General features: G+C 35.3%; 1 protein-coding gene across 7 annotated transcripts in view; it reads right to left on the reverse strand.

Moving 5' to 3' along the window:
- Nucleotides 1-7,186: 7,186 nt before the first annotated feature.
- Nucleotides 7,187-25,243, reverse strand: part of TMTC3 (transmembrane O-mannosyltransferase targeting cadherins 3) — a 63,287-nt gene continuing 45,230 nt past the window's right edge. For 3 of the 7 annotated variants that reach the window (XM_064283769.1, XM_064283770.1, XM_064283767.1), the window contains 4 exons: nucleotides 18,425-18,528; nucleotides 15,639-15,808; nucleotides 13,654-13,880; nucleotides 7,193-11,957 (listed from right to left, as the gene is read on the reverse strand). In XM_064283769.1, the coding sequence (XP_064139839.1) occupies nucleotides 11,140-11,957; nucleotides 13,654-13,880; nucleotides 15,639-15,808; nucleotides 18,425-18,528 (1,319 nt within the window). In that variant the 3' untranslated portion in view covers nucleotides 7,193-11,139. Of the gene's footprint in view, nucleotides 11,958-13,653; nucleotides 13,881-15,638; nucleotides 15,809-18,424; nucleotides 18,529-25,243 lie in introns of all 7 variants that reach the window. The other 4 variants (XM_064283768.1, XM_064283766.1, XM_064283765.1 and 1 more) reach the window with 2 other exon arrangements.

Genomic DNA, 25,243 nt, shown 5'->3' on the forward strand with positions numbered 1-25,243 from the left:
AAGAAGTTGTTGGTCTTGCAAAATTCTATCATTCGATCTCCGGCATTGTTTCTATCACCAAGGCCACATTTTCCAACTACGGATCTGTTTTCTCGGTTTCCAAGTTTTGCATTCCAATCGCCAGTAATTATCAATGCATCTTGATTGCATGTTCGATCCGTTTCAGAGTGCAGCAGCTGATAAAAATTTTCTATTTCTTCATGTTTGGATCTAATGGTTGGTGCATAAATTTGAATAATAGTCATATTAACTGGTCTTCCTTGAAGGCATATGGATATTATCCTATCACTGACAGCGTTGTACCTCGGGATAGATCTTGAAACTTTTTTTTTGACTATGAACGCAACACCATTCCTCTTCGAGTTGTCATTCCCAGCATAGTAGACTATATGATTGTCTGGTTCAAAATGTCCAATACCAGTCCATTTCAGCTCACTAATGCCTAGGATATTGATGTTTATGCATTCCATTTCATTTTTGATGATTTCCAATTTTCCTAGATTCATACTTTGTACATTCTAGGTTCTGATTATTAATGGATATTTGCAGCTGTTTCTTCTCATTTGGAGTCGTGCCACATCAGCAAATGAAGGTCCCAAAAGTTTTACTTCATCCACGTCATTAAGGTCTACTCACCTTGAGGAGGCAGCTCTTCCCCAGTCATCTTCTGAGTGCCTTCCAACCTGGGGGGCTCATCTTCCAGCACTATATCAGACAATGTTCTGCTGCTATTCATAAGGTTTTTACTGGCTAATGCTTTTCAGAAGTATACTGCCAGGTCCTTCTTCCTAGTCTGTCTTAATCTGGAAGCTCAGCTGAAACCTGTCCGCCATGGTTGACCCTGTTGGTATCTCAATACCGGTGGCATGGCTTCCAGCATCACAGCAACACACAAGCCCCCACAGTACGACACACTGAGAGACACGTGGGGGAAACAGGGATTACCTAACTTTAAAAGTTTTAGAAGGATATTTCTGCTCAGTCTGTTTTTTTGTTATTATATATTAATAAGCCTGAAATTTATGGATTTATGTATGGGTCATGGCTGGCTAAGAATGGATGTAGTCATGTGGTCCATGTAATTAAAGGAGCATAAAATAGAGGAGTTTAAAGTTCAAATGTCTTCCTTTGTGAACGATGTTTCCACGTACAATTCTCAAAACTCATTTTGCAATCTGAAACTGAAGCATGTCCTAATGTTGAAGAAAAGGACGTTTTTGGAAGCTGAGTTGGATGTTTTGGTGATCTGCAGGAAAAGAGTAGTTTTTTTTAAATCTGGTTTTTGCCTGTATTCTTTGAATTATTAATAAAATTTCATGTCAGGTAAGATCTATCGTTTGTGTGAGGTCTGCTTTGAAAATTCAATCTATGACATAGTTGTCTTCCATGACCATATCTGGGGTGATTACTGTAATTCTTTATCAGTGCACTTCCTTTAGGCTCAGTTGCTAGTGAAGGTTTCTTCAAGGCTCGAGCAACCTTAGGCTCTTGTTAGTAAGGTTCAGAGCTGCTTTCACAGTAAAATTCATCTGAACTCTTGATATGCTTTTAGTTTATTACCTTTCACTCTACACCATGGGGTAATGAACAAAGCAAGGTATCATGAAGAATCTGTCTTTAGTTCTGGGAATCAGCTTTGGATTTCCTGTCTTCGAACAGTGTCCATGGCCACTAAGCTCTGCCAGTCTCTTTAGTCCTGTGATTAATGTTCGCCTTCTTGGTATCTGTGTCCTTGTGCTGCATTTCTCCGTGGGGATAATTAATCCCCTTGTCAGGCGATGACTGCTGACGTGGAAGAACACAGGAGAGGATGGACAGACTAGAATATAATTTTCCCAGCTACCAATCATCATTCTTGCTAAGTCTCCTGTCTCTGATTTTGCTTGAGTTTAATGTTAGTTTGGGTGAGAGAGTTTGCCTTTTTCAACCCTGCTACTAGAGTTGTAGCCATCTTGGACTGCAGACTGCAGGTAGAAAAGACCCCTATATCAAAACAATATTTTCTTATCTCTGTTTTCACGTGGAACAGTTCCAGTTTAAAACTTTCTCTTTATTATAGTTTGACCTTACTAAAGGCTTTAGTAGACAACATACCCTAACATGCTGAATTTTTCAAAACAAGATCTCTAATCCTATTGCTTCATTTAACACAACATACACAGGAGACAGTTTAACCAGCTGTTTTTCTAACGCTTAATCAAATCTTCCAACTTCCCAGACTAGAACTGATTGGCCCACACTGCCCTTCACCTGACCTCATATATTTAGCCAGATTAAATACAAAGTCCCTGTGCAAATTTTGGCACAACCACTCAGATACGGCTCAGGTTGCTTCCACTTTGGTTTACTTCATTGTTTTTTCAGTCATGTAACACAGTGACTTTACTGGCCTCTATGATTGCGTACTTTGTTTTGGCTTTGTTCTCACATAGGGTTCTTTGTGGCGGGAAGATGGTTACCACAATTTCAAACTCATATCCTCTCTCACTTTAAACTTCTGAAGACACAGCAAAATAATGGATCATTTTGTTGGCTTTGATTTGGTCAAGTCCCCATTCCTAAGCTTAGTTCTGAGTCATGTGCTCTGAGCTCCACACCTCCAGAAATGCATGTACTGATGAAAAAAAAAAGAAAAAATCTTTTTTTTTTTTTTGGCGGGGGGGGGAAGGACTAAATCCTCACGTGGCCCACCAATGAGGTGTTTCCCCTTTCCTCTATTAGGAAGATAGAATGAGGGGCTTATTAATTCAATCACATATTGAGCTGGTTTGAACTGGATTACAAATTGTTTAAGACTTAATCAACTTCTAGTTCGTCCTTTTTTCTTGAGCATGGCTTTCCTAGGCTTTGATTAAAAGCCTGGTGGATTTATACCTCTTCAGTTCTAGAAGTTCTCCTTTAGAGGTCTGAGGCTTAAGCTCTTCAAATTCCTACCCCATGAAAGTTCAAATTCAGGCAAATCTATTGCAGTGGCAAGGAGTTTTAGGTTTGTTGTAGGTCTCTTCTTTTTAGTAGCTTTTTGTCACTTAAGCAAGGTAAAATTTGGGGAGATTTTACTTTCCCTTTCCAGTGAAATCCAACAATCCCGTGTGTCAGTGCTCTACTTTTATTTTTCCTCCTCCCTATTGCTACATCCCATTGTATAGTTTTCTTTTGGTGGTTTAAAAGTTCTAAATTCTTTGTGTATTTTTGTAGTATTTGTTCTTAATTTAAGCCCTATAGTCATGTTCATTTATCTTATTTACGTTTTAAACTTTTTATCAATATCTATATTGTCGGAATTGACTTGAGGGCACTGGGTTTTTGGGTATATTGTTTTGAGTAGATAAACCATTAGGAAGCTCTCATGTCCCTGGAAAGCCCTGCTTTCCTTCCAAGACTAAAGTTGGATTTTTTCTCTCCCTCTCTTTCATTGGCTCTCACTTTCTTGCTCTCTAGCTCTAGCTTTCTTGCTCTCTCACTCTTGCTTTCTTGCTCTCTCACACTTCCTCTTTTTATCTTACTTTTTTTTTTTTTTAAAACAAAATAACTTGTTACCACCTGGCCATGGAGTTTGGAACAGGATAGGGGAATTGAATACTTGAGAATGTGATGTCTAGTACACCACGGAATTCACATTTCTGGAGCTTAGAGAAAGTCTGGGCTGGAGATTTGTAATCACATATAGCTGAAATCATTGCTCCAGAGAGGGTGGAAAAAATGGTGTAATAAAAAAGAGACCATAATTAAAATACATATATATACTCTTTACTGCTCAGGAATTCATTTTATAGATATTGGGCCCAGGTCTGATTCTGCTGACAGTCCAGTTACTGGTAACTACCAGTGTCCATCAAAACAGACTATTTGCCAGGGCTCATCAAAAACAAGACTGGTCTGAAGTGGCCTTATTAATGTTAAAATCCTTTTTTATAGCTTTTCTCATTATTTACAAAGGCAAGGTGGTTTAGAAGCTCCAAACCCCTGAAATAGCTTTCACCATACCTCCTACAACTTCACAGAGTAAGACATTTACTTGAATTAACCTGTGAGATGGCTAATAAGATCCACCAATCATTCACACTTTAGTATGGATTAATTTAATCAAGCTACTTTCCTAATAATCTGAAACTAAAGCTATGAGGGAAAAGGGGTAAAGAAGACTGTTTTGATCATGAATGTCTTTAAAAAATGGCAAACTAGGATGGTTTGCTGAGGAGTGTTTTGCTTAAGGCAGAAACATGAAGGCACAAGTTTATAGAATATAAATGCTACTTGATGGGATAGACATACACTATCAGTTGATACAACAAATATGTAATTAAAAAGTGAGTTCCACAAAACATAAATTTGCCAGAGATCACCTTCAGAGACTTTTAGGCACTCTTATTTTATCTTATGCTACTTCCCTAAGGGCAGTGAACAGCAAAAGACCAAGTTAGTGTAAATTTCAGGTATCTTAGCTTGAGTTCTAATTTATGCATTTTAATTTAACCCCAACTATAACGGCTATTATACTATATAATTATAATACAATTGCAAATACCTTTTTTCAACAACATAAATGCTGGCTATACACATGGACCTTGCCAGATGGAATACACAGAAATCAAATCAACTATATCTATGGAAAGAGACCGTGGAAAAGTTCAATATCATCAGTCAGAACAAGTCCAGGGGCCGACTTCAGAACAGACCATCTATTGCTCACATGCAAGTTCAAGTTGAAACTGAAGAAAATTAGAACAAGTTCACAAGAGCCAAAGTATGACCTTGAGAATATCCTACCTGAATTTAGAGACCATCTCAATAATAGATTTGTTGCATTGAACACTAACGACCAGAGACCAGAGGGGTTATGGAATGACATCAAGGACATCATACATAAAGAAAATAAAAGGTCATTAAAAAGACAGGAAAGAAAGAAAAGACCAAAATGGATGTCTGAAGAAACTCTGAAATTTGCTCTTGAATGTCGAGACGCTAAAGCAAAAGGAAGAAAAAATGAAGTATAAGAGCTAAACAGAAGGTTTCAAAGGGGGTCTTGTGAAAACAAAATAAAGTATTACAATGACATGTGCAAAAACCTGCAGATAGAAAACCAAAAGGGAAGAACACGCTTGGCATTTCTCAAGCTGAAAGAACTGAAGAAAAAATTCAAGCCTTGAGTTGCAATATTGAAAGATTCTATAGGGAAAATATTAAACAACACAGGAAGCATCAAAAGGAAATGGAAAGAATACAAGAGTCACCATACCAAAAAGAATTGGTTGATGTTCAACCATTTCAGGAGGTAGTATACGATCATAAACTGATGGTACTGAAGGCAGAAGTCCAAGCTACACTGAAGGCATTGGTGAAAACAAGGCTCCAGGAGTTGACAGAATACCAGTTAAGATTTTTCAACAAATGGGTGCAGTGCTGAAAGTGCTCACTTGTCTATGCCAAGAAATTTGGCCAGCTACCTGAACAACTGACTGGAAGAGATCCATATTTTTGCCTATTCCCAAGAAAGGTGATCCAACCGAATGTGGAAATTATCAAACAAGGGTTTGTTTTGGTACCATTAGTATCACATGCAAGTAAAATGTTGCTGAAGATCGAACAAAAGTGGCTGTAGCAGTACATCCACAGGAAGCTGCCAGAAATTCAAGCCAGATTCAGAAGACATGGAATCAGGGATATCATTGCTGATGTCAGATGGATCCTGGCTGAAAGCAGAGACTACCAGGAAGTTTACCTGTGTTTTATTGACTATGCAAAGGCATTCAACTGTGTGGATCATAATAAATTATGGATAACACTGGGAAGAATGGAAATTCCAGAACACTTAATTGTGCTCATGAGGAACCTGTACATAGACCAAGATGCAGTTGTTCAAACAGAACAACATTGTTTTTAAAGTCAGGAAAGTTGTGTGTCAGGATTGTATCCTTTCACTATACCTATCTGTATGCTGAGCAAATAATCTGAGAAGCTGGACTATATCAAGAAGAATGCAGCATCAGGATTAGAGGAAGACTCATTAACAACCTGCGTCATGCAGATGACAAAACTTTGCTTGCTGAAAGTGAAAAGGACTTGAAACACGACTGATGAAGATGAAAGACCATGGCCTTCATTATGTATTACACCTCAACATAAAGAAAACAAAAATCCTCACAACTGGACCAATAAGCAACATCATGATAAACGGAGAAAAGATTGAAGTTGTCAAGGATTTCATTTTACTTGATCTACAATCAACAGCCATGGAAGCAGCAGTCAAGAAATCAAGACACATTGCGTTGGGCAAATTTGCTGCAAAAGACCTCTTCAGTGTTGAAAAGCAAAGATGTCACCTTGAAGACTAAGGTGCACCTAAACCAAGCCATGGTGTTTTCAATTGCCTCATATGCATACAAAAGCTGGACAATGAATAAGAATGAAGAACTGACACCTTTGAATTGTGGTGTTAGCAAAGAATATTGAATATACCATGGATCGCCAAAAGAATGAACAAATCTGTTTTGGGAGAAGTACAACTAGAATGCACCCTAGAAGCAAGGAAGGCGAAACTTCATCTCACTACTTTGGACTTGTTTTCACAAGGGACCAGTCCCTGGAGAAGGACATCATGACTGGTAGAGGGTCAGTGAAAAAGAGGAAGACCCTCAACAAGATCGGTTGATGCATTTGCTCCAACAACGGGCTCAAGCTTAACAACTAACTGTGAGGATGGTGCAAGAGTGGGCAGTGTTTCGTTCTGTTGTGTATAGGGTTGCTATGAGTTGGAACTGACTGGACACCACCTAAGAACAATAATGGCTACAAAAAAGCCTTTGTGGCACAGTGGTTATAAACTTGGCTGCTATCCAACAAGGCCAGCAGTTCGATTCCACCACCTGCTCCTTGGAGACCGTAGAGGGCAGTTCTGCTCTGTCCTACATGGTGGCTATGGGTCGAAATAGACTGGGCATTTTTTTTTTAAGAATGGCTCTGAACTTGTTGGCTTAGATGGCTAAGAGATAAGCATTCATACTAGATTTGTAATCATTTGTTTCCTATCATGACCATCACTGGCAGACATTATCTGTGCTAGCACACATATAATCTAAGCATATGCATCAAATTCCAGTCTAAGTATTGCTGATTAAAAAGTAACACTGTTTACTATGTGCTAGAAAGTGTTCTGAGCAATTTAATTCTTTTAATAACCTTATCGAGGAAAATGTTTTCCCCATTTAGAGATGAGGAAGCAAAAATATACATTAAAAATACTTCCCTAAGTTATACATCTAGTAAGGGTGGTACCAGAATTTGAATCCAGGTGGATTCAGAACTCAAACTCCTGATTATTTCACTACACTGACTTCCAACTGTGTGTGTGTAAAACTCCAAGTTTAACTCTCATTTTCTTCAATTGCTTTCTGTCACTCAGGGTTAAAAATGTGTCACTGTTATGCACTAATTTAATGCATGCCTTTCTCAGATGATTGCTAATAAACATGCTGGCTCTTGTTTGTGGGGGCAAAATATCTATACACTATTGTGTTTTTCATTATAATACTAAAAAGCAATTCAGGTTAAGGTTTTCAAAGTTATCAGTTTAATAGTGAATATTTAGAAATATGGTACACACAGTGATATAAAATGCATACAATTTTATTTTCGTATGGATCCTTAATATGGATGGGTGACAGACTTCAACAGATAAACTCTGGACTCAGGTACCAGATATGTTGGGAGGTTCTTTTTTCATTTTAAATACCATTTAGTCATGCAGACCATTAGGAGGTTTTTAAAAAAATAAATATGACAATATATGGATTTCTGAAGTATAAATCGACATATAAATCTATATACTTCTCTTAGTATTTTTCATTAAAGCATCTTTAAAGAAGCAGTATATAACATCAAGTTGAGAGCTCAAGCTAGATGTAATGAAAAGGCGTGAGGTTTTATTAGAATTGTGCAATTCACATACCAAAAATTTACATAAAAGTAAACACAAAATTGCAAAATAAAATTACATATTAGTTTGTCCTCCAAACCATCAACTTCAGAAAACTACTCACTGGATTCCAACGGTTAATAAGGAAGCATATATAGGAGTAATATGAGAAACTTAATTCTTCCTTCTGAAATGCAGTGAAGTAGTAACAAAATTGACCCTTGGGGATTGAAAAAGACTGCCCAGAACTCCTGGGTAGTATATTCTTTTGTAAAATTAAAACTCCATCCCCTCACCAGCACACAGACCTGTATGTAAAAGACCCCTCACCACCTCTATGAGTTAGATGCTCACATCTCTAAACCATAGGTTAGCAAACTGGGCTTAATTGTCCCCACCTTACTCTGTCTGATGGGGTCTCTATGAGTTGCAATCGACTCAATGGCAATGGGTTTGTTCCCCCACTCCCCAACAAAACAGGCAGCTCCAGAGGAAAAAAAAGTCCATTACTTTTTCTCACCTGAGCAGTTTAAATAAAATTTCTATTATGATTTTGAAAACCCTGGTGGTGTAATGGCTAAGTGCTACGGCTCCTAACCAGAGGGTCAGCAGTTCAAATCCACCAGGCGCTCCTTGGAAACTCAATGGGGCAGTTCTACTCTGTCCTATAGGGTCACTATGGGTTGGAATCGACTCGATGGCACTGGGTTTTGGGTGGGTATTATGATTTTAAAGAGAAGAAATAATCATCTTACATAAGTTTGCTTGAAGGAACTTAAGATCTTAAGTGGCTGCTACCAAAAGATCAGCAGTTCAAATCTACCAGTTTGCTCCTTGGAAACCCTATAGGGCAGTTCTACTCTGTCCTATAGGGTTGTTCCAGAATCGAACGGAAGGCAATGGGGTTTGGTTGGTTGAGTATTAGAGAAATATTCCTTAATGGAATTAAAATATCAAACCTTGAGTTATATTGCTTGTTAGAAACATTAATATAGGAAAAATAAAAGGATTTTCTTGAACTAATTTAGAGCAGTGGTCCTCGACCCTGACTACAAATTAGAATCACTTCCAGAACTTCTGAAAAAACTGAAGCATGGTTCTATCAGAAATTCAGATTTAATTTGTACAAAGTGGTATCCGTATTAAAGGCCCCCTACTTATTTTAAGTGGTAATATGGAGAAAAATTATTTTTTCTATAAAAATCATTGGCTAACAATATATACCATTTATAATTTGCAAAATTATAATTTTATTAAAATATTACTCAGTTTTATTATGATCTGTTGTCATGAAAATGTCTTCATATTCATTCTTCATATTCATATTCATTCATATTCCCTTCTACTATTCTGAACCATGTCATTCAATAGTATAACAGAAGTACACACTCAAACTTTTCCTCAAGATATGTGAAGAGAACATAAGAACAACATAGATTTCATTTTTCAAGTAATGATATATGAGGTATTCTCCACCTTATTTCTGGAGTCACAAGCCATAATTTAGGAACTGAAATTAAGTATTGCTTTGATGCTTAAGAGAATCTCCTTGATCAAAAATGAACTCCCACTGGAGTCAGTACTTGCTTTAAACTCTCTAAAAGAAATCTCTAACAGATCCTCAGGGAACCTAGTAGGAGCAGGTCTTTAATGCAATCCATGTTTCTCATGATCTATTTATAACATTTCCTAAAAAAATGTTACAGGAGTATGGTTTTTGAAACACACATAATTAGGAAGTAATTGTCTTATAGGAATATAGTTTGTGAAATACTACATAATTAGGGATAGTTACTATCCCAGGATAGCTTGAGCTTTAACGTTTTAAATTAAAACTATTAGGTACTATGAAACTAATACGAAATGTATTTTAACTAAAGAATAAAATCAAATTTAAATTAATAAATTTGATTTGTATCAACTCTTCAACCTAACATATTTTATCAGTTTAAATTTTCAAAAACCATCTGACAAATTTCCTAAACCTCTACTAGACTATCTTTTATAGCTGGACAGTAGGCCAAAAATGATGCAGTTTTGGTGAAGTAGTATTTGCATATATATGAAAATAAAACAGCAAGTTTTTTCTATACTTGATGGAATTAGAACAGCTTTAGAATTTTTATGAAAGCTCAGTAGTCAAAATAATTATTTAATAAAAATATACACCACAGCAAGATACAAGAGAACTTAGTGCTTCAAGTTGTCATTGTTCTTTCTTCAGTTAAACAGAATTTAATTTGGTTGCTTAAGGAATCTAAAAGGACATCAAAAGAGTGACTAAAGTGGTGTGATTTGAGAAAAAAAAAATTAAAATTCCAAATAAGACCAGACAGATAACCCTAAGATAAAAGAGAAATCTACTATGTTATAACTCAAAAGTTTAAATACAGCTGTAGTTAGACTTCTCAATGACTACGACCTCAAGAAACATGAATAGTTTGGGGAGCAAAAATCAAAGAATTAATCATGATTGCGTGATTCATGTAAAACTCTTCATATATATATATATATATATAAAACAATATACATGAGCACCAGGAGTGTGTATGTGTGTGTGTGTCTGTAAACCTTTACCTGCTTAAAAATTGCATTTTAGATGAACTTAAAGGCAAGTATACAATTACGAAAATATATTCTTGGCTAACATGTCATATGACTTATTTCAAATGTTTCACCTGGCATTCCTTTAAAAAATTAACAAAATAATAAAGTATAACATAAAAGAAGCCAGTATTCTTTTGCAGTGCAAGTCCCTTGGTTACACATAAGGATTACTGAAGAAAAAAGAATGTACTCAATAAGTGTTCTTAATCCACAGACAGATTCCAACAGGTGGAGGAAAAATGAAATAGGTCAGTAACTGAGAATTACACATAATTAACGAGCCATATGTTGAATCCGTCCCCAAGGGATTATCATTCAGGCCTCAAATTATTTTTGAGAGTAGTATAGATCATTCTGCCAGAAGGACATTCCTTCTGCAACAAAGGATGCAAATTTATCACCTGCAATATATCTGTTATATTCACCAAAACACAAAAAAATCACTGTTATATAATACATCTTGTAGGTTAAGATAGGTCTTCAATGAAAATCTTATTTTGATCCTATGTAGAGAAAACTCATGATTGCTATGTACTCTTGCTATTTTTCAAAGCTCCAGTACGATCACATGATACAGACTGAAGTTCTTTGATATCATTGTAACATGATAAACAGTAATACTATTCACCATTTAAAATACGTTCAATCTCTTCTAGTCTTTTTAAAGCAGCAACTCTTTTCTTCTCAATGTCTTTGATTTCTTTTGTTGTTTTGTGGGGGGTCTCTTTGTCTGTATTTTTTCCTAGTTGTTTGTTGGATCTCGAGTGACTTCTATCATTGCTTGCTTTTATGGTCTGTGTGGGTTTGGGCTCACTTCTGACGTCTTTCATATTTTCAGTTGGGATTTTGTCTCCTTCTTCTATACCTGAAGTCTCACCAGCTGGGAATGTTGGCTGTTCTACAAAACTAGATGAGGAAATCTTATCTCTGACTATATTCAAATGGCGCTGAATATATTCTTCATGTGGTGCTAATGCCAACGTTTCCACCAGGCATCTTTCAGCTTTCAGTAAGTCCTTCTCTTCAAAATAAACAACACAAAGATTGTGCTTTCCCTGCACATTGCTTGGATCCATCTCCAAAATTTTCTCAAAACATTTTTTGGCTCCAAGTATATCTTTCTTCTGATTCATCAGAATGTCACCCTTTAAAATGAGACCCTTGATATGATCCGGGTAGTATTTGAGTAACTCTTCCAATATTGGCAAAGCCATTAATTCCTTTGCAGTCTGAGAATACAGGAGAGCCAGATTAAACAAAGCACTTCTGAAATCGGCTTGTAATTTTATGGCTTTCTTCATCCAAATCTCTGCTTCAGCGTCCTTTTTGTCATCCATGGCAAGCATTCCCAAATTGAAATAACCATTAGCATCTTGTGGTTCTTCATTTATATAGCTTAGAAGTCGTTTTCTAGCTTCAGGTCTGAGTTTAACCTCACCTAAGAATAATTATTTTTATAAGAAAAATAATTATATTGTTAACAAATGAATTCTAAGTCTGATGAATAAAGTCACTGTCAAGTATTTATCTAGCTAGATTATAAATCAGTGACACACCAAAAGCAATTAATTTCTGTACCTAAATAAAAAAAGCAGAAAGTGAAAATCTCAAAGTCCTTAAAGGAAAGAAAGTGTATTTAAAACAGTTAAGTGATAGTTCACCTCCTTTCCTCTCAGGCATTAAGAGTGCCCCAGAAACTAAAACGGGAGAAATATCATCCTCCCTATAGTTTAGAATCTAACTGGGAGTAGCGGAGGAAGAATAGAGAACTAAGAAGAAGAGGCATGGGACTTGCCACCAAAGACATAAATTTAATCATGGTTCTGTTAACATTATGACCTTATGCGTCAAACAAGCTATTTAACTTCTCTGTGTTAACTTACTGAATTTTCTGAGAATTACATGAGATTTCTGTAAAAATGTTCAACAGTATTATCGTATAAATAAAATGTTTCAGTCTTACAGAATCAGATTTTTTGTATGTCACTTCAAATTTTTTATATTCAATGGCAAAAATATACCATTACATATAGCTATAAATTAGCATTTAGGAAATAAATATTTGCTGGGATAATTTCTACTGCAAATAAATAAATTTTTTAAGTTCTATAATTATAAACCATAGGATAGTATTAAGGTTAGTTAACTTTATTAAAAATTAGTTTTTCCTTAAATTTATGGATTTCTTGAATAACAAGCATAAATATCTCTATTTTATTATTTGACAGCATGATGTAGAATAAAGAAAATCTGAAAAGTAATCAGTAGGTGTAAGTTCTTACCCTGTGCTGGCTACTATACTAGGTATATGAAGCTGGGCTAGTCATTAAGTCTATCTGGTCCTCAATTCTTGTAGCTACTAAATGGAAGGTTGACATAAATGAACTCAAAGGTCCTCTTTAGCTCTCAAATATAATTATATCATGATTCTTTCATTTTTGGCAAAGGTTTAAAAATTTTATCTAAGAAATAAGTAAAAATGTAAATACAGAGATTTTTCCAATATAAAAATTAACAAAATATAAATTATATACACTGTTTTGAGGAAAAACTAATATTCCCATATAAATTACAGATCAAATATCCAGATGTATTGTGATTAATAATGGTTTTGATAAATTATAGGGAAATTATAATATCTCAGGAAACTAAGTAAAAATGGATATAAAATTATGCCAAAAGTATTTGGTCTTATAAATCAACAGGAAAGAGAATGCTATTTTTCCTAAGATATATAATGCTGTTGACTCTCCAGAGCTAAATTATGTAAAAAATTTGAAATTCAGATTATTTGGACAGCATATTTATAGATAAGAGGTTTTATTATACTTATGTACATAGAATGACAGAATAATAGATTAATACTAATAACAGTATTGCTTACTAGAATGCCTGAAAAATCAGTCAGCACATTCCAGAAAAACTAACAGTAATGGGGTATATGTTAGTGTATGTTACTTCAAAAGAGTTTATTCCAACTATTTTAAACATTCTTCCCACAAATCATTTATGCATACTTTTGATATAAATTATCCATTCATAAAATGTTTGCTATGGGAAACAGAGTTAAAGTTAAGGCTTTACTACTCCAAACTACAATTTGTTTAAATACAGAAATATTTGAGAAAACATACCTGATTCTTGCATTAATATAGCAGAATTAAAAAGTGCTAGCTTATGCTTTGGATTTAGTCCTAAAGCATGATTAAAATTTTTTAGAGCTTCATTTGGGTCTTTAAGTTCAATGTGAACAATGGCCAAGTTGTACCAAAGATCTGCATTATTTCTGTCCAGCTCTAGAGCTTTAAGATATGCTTCCTTTGCTTTGAGAGGTTTATTCATTTTTAAAAGCAATTCTCCTCTGTGGAAAAAATCAAACACAAGCTTTACTTACAACATTAACATGCCAGTTTGTAGATACCTTTTTCGCCAAGTTTTATTTACAGCTTTCTTTTTTCTTTTTAACTTAGACTCTTACAGTTTTCTTTCAAAAATAACTCTCTGAGACTGCTTCAAACCTGAACTCCCTAGTTTTAGCAAGTTTGGTTTAATATGTTTGAGATATCACTAAAGGAGGAAAAGCATGCCTGACCTTTAAGAGGGTACAATGTGGAGATGTCTTGAAGAAGGGGTACAGAGAAAATATATTCTTTGAATATATCTTGAAAGGAGGCAGAGTAGAGGGAATCAGAAAAATGGCAGCTAAACAGAGTAGGATGATCAATGAATTTGTTGGGAAATGAAGTAACAGTAGTATTTGGAGAAGAAAAATACAGTAGTGGTGAGGGAAATTCCACTATTCAAATCTATGTTACATGTCTTATTGTACAAAGAGCATTCAAAATTTGTAACCCCTTTTTTAAAAATTTGTTTTCTTCAATATATCTTTGCAAAATGACTATTAAAAAAAAATTCAGAAGCTAATCAGGCAGGGTAGGAGGGTGTAAGTACCACCTGCAGATACTTTTGAGGAACATATATGAAAATGAAGATCACAGTTTGAAAATCTTTGTACAAATATGTCTAATATGGTTCTATTTTCTGTTAGGAAGTAAAAAAATCATTTTGTTTAAGTACATATGCACAAATCACATGTAGGGAGAGCTAAAAAGAGAGTCACTCATTGTAACACCACTCCTTATCCTAGAATATCAGCATAGTAATGAAATCAAATGAACAACAACTATTAATTCTCAGTAACAGAATTTTCAATGAGTATCTAACCAAAACGTTATTTTTGGGGGGGCAGAGACTACCAAATAATTCTTCATGGATTAACACATGATAGGTTTTACTTATAAACGTAACTGCATTAAACCTAGTGTATGCCAACAAGTACTGGATAAGGTTGAACAAAGACAGCCCCCAGCTCATGAATGAATTTTATCTCAAAAACTTATTAAATTTTAAATGCGTTTCTCCATAGAAACAAACGATATAAATTATAATTAGGTTTCTGGGCCAAGCTACAAAAAAAAGTTTAACATATAATTTTCTTCAAGTAAAATACAAACGATAACACTTTCATAGGAAAATATATTGTTTTAATGTGATGCCAGAAAAAACGTTTTTTACTCACAACTAAAGAACTTTCTTTGTGACAAAGGCATCAAAAATCAGTCACCTCTCAATATTTACTTAAGAATGCTCCTGCGAGTTAGATATTAGAAGCACTGGTTAAGAGCTACTGCTGCTAACCAAAAGGTCGGCAGTTTGAATCCACCAGTCGCTCTTTGGAAACTCTATGGGGCAGTTCTACTCTGTCCTATAGGGTCGCTATGGGTTGGAATTGACTCGATGGCAACAGGTTTGGTTTTTATTATACACTACCAGTTTCAGGTGTTTTAAGCAGATGATGAAAAGCAAATGAAACTAAGCAGGAGCTTCTTCCATCCCTTCTTTCATACGTAACCTAAGTTTGCTCTACTAAGTCAGAGACTCCCTTGTCAATTTCAAATCAATGACATTTGAGCATCAGACTATGCTCTTCTGCACTCTTAGTTGCCATGTAAGGTTAATAAAAGAAAAAAAGCTGCCAATTTAGTCAAAATGGTCAAAATGTACAGGAAGATGCAGTTTCAATCTTCTATAATCGTAGCTCTACAGTGAACTACGATACCTGCTAATGTAAGCTTGCTTGAAGTCGGGCCTCATGCTTATTGCTTGTCGGTACAGCTGATCTGCTTCTTCCAGCCGGGACTCATTTGCCCGGATCAGGTTGGCCAGATTGATATAAACATTTAGGTGGTTAGGGGCAATTCTGGCTGCATATTTTTTACCAGGAATAATCTGTTTAGAAGAAAAGCAATTTTCATAATTTGTTATTTCAGTACCAAACATAAGTCAAAAGTCCAGTAAGTATTGCAGTGACCTACTTAAAACATATGCAGAAAATAAGATTATCTATTAATCTTATAATAATAATAAAACTCAAACCCATTAGCATCAAGTCGACTCCAACTCATGGCAACACCGTGTGCTTTACAGTAGAGCTATGCATAGGATTTTCAATGGCTGTGACTTTTCAGAAGTAGATCACCAGGCCTTTCTTCTGTGGTGCCTCTGAGCAGATCAACTGTCAACCTTTCCATGAGCAGCTAAGCACTTGCGCCACCCAGGGATTCCTTATTTGTCTTATATTGTTGTATTAAAATAAAACATAAAAATGCAAAAACGCCTGCAGCAATAACAAAATAATATTTTGTGGCACTGAACTATATTTTTTTTCAGTGATGCCAGCACAGCGGACTATTGTTAGCCTTTTATTTAGACCTATCTTTTTGTGAAGTCGTATAAATCAGAATTTTTAGAGGCAAAGGTCTCTTGACAAATTTGTGTCAAACCCAGATCTCTCATTTATCAATTCAATGTCTATTTCGCAGGATGCAAACTTTTGTTCTGCGAGCAAAATTACTTCCTGGCTGTGACAATGTTGTTGTTGTTGGGTGCCGCTCAGTTGGTTCCAACTCATGGCATAACTGCCCCCCAGGGTTTTCTTGGCTACAATCTTTATGGAAGCAGGTTACCAGATCCTTCTCTTGCAGGGTGGCTGAGTGGGTTAAACTGCTAACCTTTTGGTTAGTAGTCAAGCACTTAACCATTGGGACATGAGGGATCCTGGTTCTGACAATAGGGGAGTTAATTTTATTCCAAAATTTTACTAAAAACCTCACATCTGTCTGATGAAGTTGAGAGATAAAATGCTCTAATATCTGATTATTCAGATTAAGTAAACATTATCATATAAAATATTTATGGACCCAAATTTTTAATAAAAACAATAAATTGTATCTGATAAAAAGCTGTACCAAGTACAATTTAACTGTAGAATCCTGGTGCTGAAACAATCTTGTTATGGATTGAATCGTACCCCCCAGTTATAGATGCAATCCCATCTGGAAATAGGCTTTTCTGATATGTTAATGAGACTGTATCAGCATAGGGTGTGTTTTACGATAATCACTTCTGAGATATAAAAAGAGCAGATTAGGCCCAAAGCAAGGGAGCACAAATGGAAGACTGATGCCGCCTGGAAATCACCAAGGAACCAAGGAAAAGAGGCTGAAAGAGACAAGGATTTCCCTCCAGAGCCACAGAGAGACAAAGCTTTCCCCTACAGCCAGCACTCTGAATTCAGACTGCTAGTCTCCTAAACTGTGAGAAAATAAATTTCTGTTCCTTAAAGCCACCCGCTTGTGATATTCTGGAAACCCTGGTGGTGTAGTGGTTAAGTGCTATGGAGGGTAACAGAAAGGTTGGCAGTTCGAATCCACCAGGTGCTCCTTGGAAACTCTATGGAGCAGTTCTACTCTGTCCTATCGGGTTGTTATGAGTCGGGATTAACTCCACAGCAATCTTTTTTTTGTGTGTGATATTATCTGTCATAGCACCACTTAGAAGCAAAGACAGATCCTTAGGATATCATGTGGCCCAACATTTTTTTTTTTAAATATATTACTATTATTATTAATAACCCACTCCTCACTTAACTGTCTTGTTATCCAACATTTTGCATTTATGGCAGGAGTAAAAAAACCTACTATTTATCTTGTGCATTAACGACATATGCCTGCTGGCAGTAATAAATGCAGAGGTGCATGGTGAAGAGTAACACTGGCTGTGATGGCTAAGGTTATACGTCGACTTGGCTGGGCCACGACTCTCTGTTTGGCGGTTATATAATGATGTACTTAGGCAGTCCTATAATGAATGATGCTGTCATCTTCGATTTTGTGACCTGATGTAATCTTCCATTTTGTGATCTGATGTGAGCAGCAAATCAGTTGAAAAGGGAGTTTCCTTGGGGGTGTGGCTTGCATAATGCTGACTTTGATCTAACGAGCTGGTCTGTGGAACCTAACCATGTCATAAGTGAGCAATGGGTGTATTACTACAATTGAGAATACTGCAGCACATGGTAAACTACTTTTCCTGAGGATATCTTAAGGGCAGGATCAGATTTCGCAACTTTGATGCTATATTATTATATTCAGTGAATTTCACAGTACTTGCGTCATAGTAACTGATGGACACAATATAGCTGATCCATCCACACATTTTATCACTTTTTTTTACTCATTTCTTATAGAAATGCTATTTAGTGTTTAGTATATATAAATTTATTCATTTAAAGTAATTTAACTCACAGATAACTTGTAATAAAAAATAAATTTTATACTTTAGTTTTTCAAATGAACTATAAAAACACAGGAAAAAAATTAATTAGGTGAGGTAGAAAAGTAAATGTAATCCTTTATAAAACTTTTAGGAATAGATGGTTCACTGGATACCTTACCTTTATATCAACAAATTAGAGAAAAGATGGAGAATTTCCATCTAGATAATTTTATTCAATATAGACAGCTAATAGGTATAGCACAACAGGAACAAATTATGACAACTTACTTGAGGCATCAGTGATTTAGCCATCATGTAAGACTCTTCAGCTTCTTTGGTTCTATTTAAATTTTTATAAGTTCTTCCTACATTCATGTGGGCACCAATATCATCTAAAATTTAAACAAAATCATTTGTTGGTAAATATACGAAATAGTATTCAATGTAACTTATTGAGGAGCCATGTTTTTAGAAACAAACACACTAGGCAAAAAATGCAAAAGCAGGAAACAGGTCCTACTTTCTCCTTAAAATTGCCTCTACCCAACTTGTTATAATTTATGACCAATGATAAACTAAAAAATTATTTAAATAAAGCACTACAGGGACAAAAAATAAACACATGACATAAAAAATAAACAAAAAGGAAAGACACCTATTTGAATAGATCCTTGAAGAGCTAAGACATGTGAGGAGGGGAGAGGTAACTGTGTTTTACTATACTATACTAAGGCTTGTTTCCATTTCCTTAATCTCAGGGCTTTTAGAACCTACTCAAAAAGCATGGCTCAATTCTACAAGTGAAAAGGATCATCGTGATTCCTAGAATTACTTCAAGCGTTATAACCAACATGTATGTACCCATTGTGAGACAGGTGCAAAGACACTGAAAAAACTGCTGTTAAAAAAAAAAAAAATTGTGAATCTGGTTGGAATGAGAGTACACTGAATGAAATATCAGGATTCTATATCATTCTATATTAAGATGCAGCAGTGTATCTCTTTTAAATTATGATAAATTTCTATATAGCTTATTTAAAACTTTTAAAAAGATTATATTAATATTAGAATGTCAGGACCTTGTCTTATTTTATTATGCAGAAAACTGAATTCCCTGAAAATTCACTCAGTAACGAAGACCAGCAGTTTGAATAAGAAAGATATATGGGTTCACTGCACACTAGTTTTAAAAAAAGACACATTTCCCAGTAAATATTTCAAAGGCATAGAATAAAGATGGAAGGGAGAAGATCTTAAATCAGACAATTTTTACTCAACATGAATCTCTAACAGTCATGACATGGTTTCAAATTATGATTACTACTTGCCTGTGACACCGATGATTTTGCAATTGTGGAATAGTTCTCTGCCTGCAACTCCCAGGACACATAGGAGCCAAGCATATATTTCTTGGGCATTCCCCTAGGAGGAGAGTAACAGTCCTAAGATCTTGCCTCATTGTTTCACGTTGGCAATTGTGTGCACTGCACAAAAACTGTCAGATGCAGTACAGGTTTGTTTAGAGAACTAAGGGACACGGTTGGGAGGAATGCGGTTGACTTTCTTCTTCCTAGATGTATTGCTGAGTCTTATGGAGCTAGGAGGGCATCAAGCCAAAAAAAAAAAAAAAAGCTTAGAGTAGCCAGTCCCAATTTGGCTGTAAATCGGAATACCTGTGTAGCTTTTAGAAATGGAGACACCTTAGCTGTAACCCAGTTCTATCAAAACATATTCTTCCGGAATAGGATCTATAAAAATGTGTTTTTAAAAGCTTCAAAAACAATTTTCACACACAGCCAGGGTTGAAAATCATTGCCTTACCAAGTGCATATAAAAATACAGAGCAGACAACTTTACTCATACAGTTGAACTTTATATTATTTTTTGCATCAGATAAATCCATACCATTTGTTGTAGATGCAGAGATCAGAAAGTTACTTAGGAAAAACTAAAGATATATAGAACCTGAAAAAAAAATTGTATAGTGAGAATTTAATCTAAGGAAAAAATAAAGTCTGAATAAATGAAAGTGTAATTATGCAGCTGAGTATTTAAAATGTTAACGGGAATTAGCCCCAACCAATCTTAGAGCAAGAAGAGGTTCTCTATTTAGATGAAAAAAAAAGAAAGATGAGGCAAATTACTGCCACTGGAATCAGTTCTTAGAATCTATGGCAAGGAGATACTATCATAAATGTAGACTTCAGACACTAGAATAAGGCAACCTTACTTTGATAGTAATCATACACCCTTTAGCGACAAAAGGGCTATGCAATAAAAAAGTAAAATGAAAGGCATCATTTCTAAGCAACTTCTTCGTAAGTTACAAAATTTTAAGATTTCAGCCATCAGTTACAAAGTTCTAAGATTTCAGAGGGGATAAGAAGGCATTACTTCTAAGGTAAATTTAAATTTGAAAAAAAAAATAAAAAAAGGTAAGAAAAGCAGGCAAGATGCGAATGTCAATGACTGATGAAAGGGAACTTCAAAGAGCAAGTTCGCTTTTATGAGTACACTATCCAAACCAGCAGCAACATGAATCCAGCAGTGCGTCTTTTAATTCAATGTAACTGAAGCGTCCACAAATCTCAAATGGACCCCAATCTGTCAATGCCACTATGCTTCTCTAATCAACTCACTTTTCTAGAATCCTAGTTTAGTATTTCTTCTATTTCATTCCCTTTCTCTCAGTCCCTGGGTGGTGCAAACGGTTAAGCACTTGACTACCAGCTGAAAGGTTGGTGGTTCAAACCCACACCCAGAGGTGCCTCGGAAGCTGGGCCTAGTATCTGCTTCTGAAAGGTCACAGCCCTTGGAGCAGTCCTACTCTGCATGCACGGGGTCGTCATGAATTGCGAGTCTTTCTACAAGAGGGAATCAGCTCAAAGGCAACTAACAACATGGTAAGAAACAAAAGACTTTCTTAATAAAAACAAACAAAATGAAACTATGTTATCATTCCTTCCCTCTCCTCAAATTTCTAATACCTTACTTCTCATATCACAAGGGAAACAAGAAATCAGAAGAGAACATGTTTATTTTCTCATTGCCAAATCTATAGCCTATCTATATGAATACGTGCATGTGAGCATATGTATAAATACTAACACAAATGTGCATGCACAAAAAAAAACCAAGCCCGTTGCTGTGGAGTCGATTCCAACTCAAAATAACCCTATGAAGCAGAGCAGAATTGCCCCACAGGGTTTCCAAGAGTGGCTGGTGGATTCAAACTGCCGACCTTTTGGTTAGCAGCTGAACACTTCATCACTGTGCCACCAGGGCTCCAGACACATATATTCTGCTTTCCCTCCTATTAAAATGCATGAGGTATACTTCCCCTCTTACCTAAGGACAACCAATATACTTGTTCACTGGATCCCATCCCCATTCCCAACTTACGAGCTTTGTTCATGCTATTAAACCATCTTTCCTGCAACCTATCTTCCTACTGTTCCAAATGTTTCCCAGTATAGCAAACCTCTTTGAAAATGTTGTTTATATTCTGTTTCTACTTTCTCAATTCTAAGTGATTCATGGTCAGAATTCAGGAAATCTGGAAACTTGTAAGTGGGGGGAGGATGCATTTTTGTTTTCACTGAACTCTACAAAAGTTAGAATGTCCTTCAATTAGAAATACAGGCATCAACTTCCATTAGTATTTCCTATCCACAACACTGTGCATCAATTTATTTGAAAATATAGTTATAAACATATGGAAACTCCTAAGAATGCTTCAACAAATATTTTCATCCTGATGGTATCAAAGTTGAACTACAGTTCCACAATCCTTTTCTTATATAAACAGTTTCAAAGATTTGACGACTTGGCTAAAAATGAAGTCATTGATCTTAGGGCAAAACACCACCATCGCTACCACCGCCACCACAAGAAAACAAAAATTTAATATAATTAGGTTTTAAACCAAAAACCCTTGAAGAATTCTCGTGTTCCTTGAGAACACCCTACTCTTGCCTCGTAAAGGTGTTTACAGAAGCTGTAACTCCATTTGCAAAAAAATTATCTCTGTGAATTGGGATTTCTTCTACACTCACAACCACCAAAACAAACAAATCAAAATCAGAAGGTGGTTGTTTAATGTGACATGCATGTTGCCCGGTCAAAGACCACCACACAGCTTATATCCGTATTCCAGCTAAGCAACATGAGCCTTCACATATAATGCCTTTAAAAAAAAAAAAAAACTTAAAAATGTTAGGAATCCCTACACTATATGATCTTATGCTGTTCCATCTACAAGTGCCATCTTTAAATGTCATCACTACAAAATTTTTATCTCTAGACCTGACTACTTCCATTAGCATGAGAATTATAAATCTCATCAGTATATCTAATGGGGACAAAACAGGACACTTTGATTCTCCTTCCTAACACCCCACTGAAAAACAAGACCAAATAAATAAACAGCACTGCCATGCACCTAGTTTTTCAGGACAGGAACCTTTATGCCTCATTTTTTCTCATATCTCAATCCAATCCATTGATATAATCTGTCAGGTGAACTTCTCGTGAGGAAAACAATATCTGGGATGGAAAATACATTGGATAGGAATAATGACAAATCAGACATTGTATAAGAAAAATCTAGTGGTTTCTAACAAACATTTAAGGAAGGAATTATACCAATTCTACACAAACTCTTCCAGAAAACTGAACAAGAGGTAATACTTTTCAAGTAATTAATTCTATGAGCTCAGCATTCATTGATACCAAAATTAGACAAAAACATCATAATACATGAAAACTCAAACTAATCTCCCTTATAAACCAAAAATCACTATCAGAAGTTTTGGAAATCAAATCCAACTATGTACAGTAAGGATAATACATCATGATCACATAGGTTTTACTGAGGGAAAGTAAGGTTAGTTTAACATTATAAAATCAACCATATTAACAGACTAAAAAATAAAAATCATAATTTTAATAGATACAGAAAAAGCATTTGACAAAATCCAGCATCTATTTGTGATAAAAACTCTGTGCAAACTAAGAATAGAAAGCAATGTCTCAACTTGATAAAGTGCAAAAACAAAAAACCTACAGGCATCAACATTCCTGTGAAAGACTGAATGGTGAAAAGACTGTATACTTGGTGAAAGGCTGAACACTTTCCCATTTAGATAACAAGTCAATCACTTTGATTCAACACTTTAATGAGGGTTCTGACAATGCAATATTATGAAAAAAAAAAAAAGGAAATAAAAGGAATCCATATATGAAAGGGGAAGTAAAACTGTCTTGTCTATATGGAAATTCTTATGGCATGTAGGGAAAAAAAGCTACTAAAACTATTCAGGTTAGCAATGCTGCAGGATACAAGATCAATATAAAAAATCAATTGTATTTATAAAACAGCAAAGGACAATTGAAATTTTAAAAATAAACATTAAATATAATATCAAAGATAAGAAATAATTAGAAATAAATCTGAAAAAAAAAGACGTGCAAGATCTGCACACTGAAAACTACAAAACACTGCTGAGAGAAAAGAAAGAATACCTAAACAAAAAGAAAGACATACCACATTTATGGATCAGAAGACTCAATATTGTTAAGAACCCAATTCTCTCCAAACTGATCTCTGTATTCAATGTAATCCCAATCAAAGATTCCAGAATTTTTTGTAGAAGTTCATATACTGATTTAAAAAATTTAAATGGAAATGTAAAGGCCTAGAATAGCTAAAACAACTTTTATAAAAAAAGAATAAATTTGAAGGTTTTACATTACCTAAATTCAAGACTTTTTACAAACCTAAAGTAATCAAAAACATGTACTATGAGTGTCATAAGAGATAAACAAATCAAAAGAACAGATTAGCGTCCAGAAATAGACCCATACACATATGGTAAATTGATTTTTGACAAAGGTACCAAGGTAATTCAGTGGAGAAGGATATTCAACCAATGGTGCTAGAACTGTGAGATTCCCACACATAAAAAAATGAACTGTGATCCGTAATTTGTACCATATCCAAATGGAAATGTAGCTAAATTTAAAACTATAAAACTTCCAGGAGAACGATAAGAGAAAGTCCTTGTGACCTTAGGTCAGGCAAAGATTTCTTACATATGACACAAGTACAATCCATAAAAGAAAAATATTGATGAATTGGACGTCCTCAGAACTAGGAACTCCTGCTCTTGAAAAGACACTGAAGGAGAATAAAAACACAGGCTGGGAAAAAATACTTCCAAATAACATTTCTTACAAAAAACTTGTATCTAAAATATAAAAAGAACTTTCAAAACTCCATAATAATAATAATAAACTACAAAAAGACAATGATCAATTTACCAAAGAAGAAATATGGATGGCAAATAAGCACATGAAAAGATGCTCCATATCACTATTCATTATAGAAATATGAATTAAAAACACAATGATATACCCTACATATCTATTAGAATGTCTACAGTTAAGAAGTCTGACCATAGTAAGTGTTGGTCACCACTTGAAGGAAAAAAAAAGGTAAATCATGTCTTCAAGGCAAAGCCATATTTCAATAAGAGAAAAAAGGTGAAGGGAAAGATCTAGAAATATAACTGACAGTGTGACCTTATAATTTTATCTCCACAGCCTTTCAAGTAGTTCAGTTTTTCTTAGAACGTAGGGTATATGTCCTGTTTCCTCTCCTCCTCCCTTTCCCATCCATCCTCTACCATAACCTAGGCATCTTTTACAACCTATCTCACGTGCTTCCTCTCCTAAAAAAGCTTCCTATTTTTCTTAAAGTCACTCAGCTGTGTGTAGGTCACTGAGCTATCATCAACTATCCCTCTTAGTTGCATTCACCCACCTCTAGCTTCCTGTCACTGTCCAACGTCACTTTTGTTGAAATTCTCAATGATTTCAAAATCCAAACAGTTGAATCTTCCTTGGCCTTGATGTCCTTTCTTTCAATGACACCCACCTCCACCCCCACCTTAACTACTTAGTTCAATGGTCATAGTCATACCTACCAGAAAAGTATGGGGCTGTGTCTTCCAACCCAACGGTATTTAGAAATGTGTACGGGTACTTTCTGGTTGTCACTCTGAATCAAAAATAATGATGGTATTTGGTGGGTATCCTGCAATATGG

The sequence above is a fragment of the Loxodonta africana genome, chromosome 4 (genome assembly GCF_030014295.1).
Source record: "Loxodonta africana isolate mLoxAfr1 chromosome 4, mLoxAfr1.hap2, whole genome shotgun sequence".
Taxonomy (NCBI): domain Eukaryota; kingdom Metazoa; phylum Chordata; class Mammalia; order Proboscidea; family Elephantidae; genus Loxodonta; species Loxodonta africana.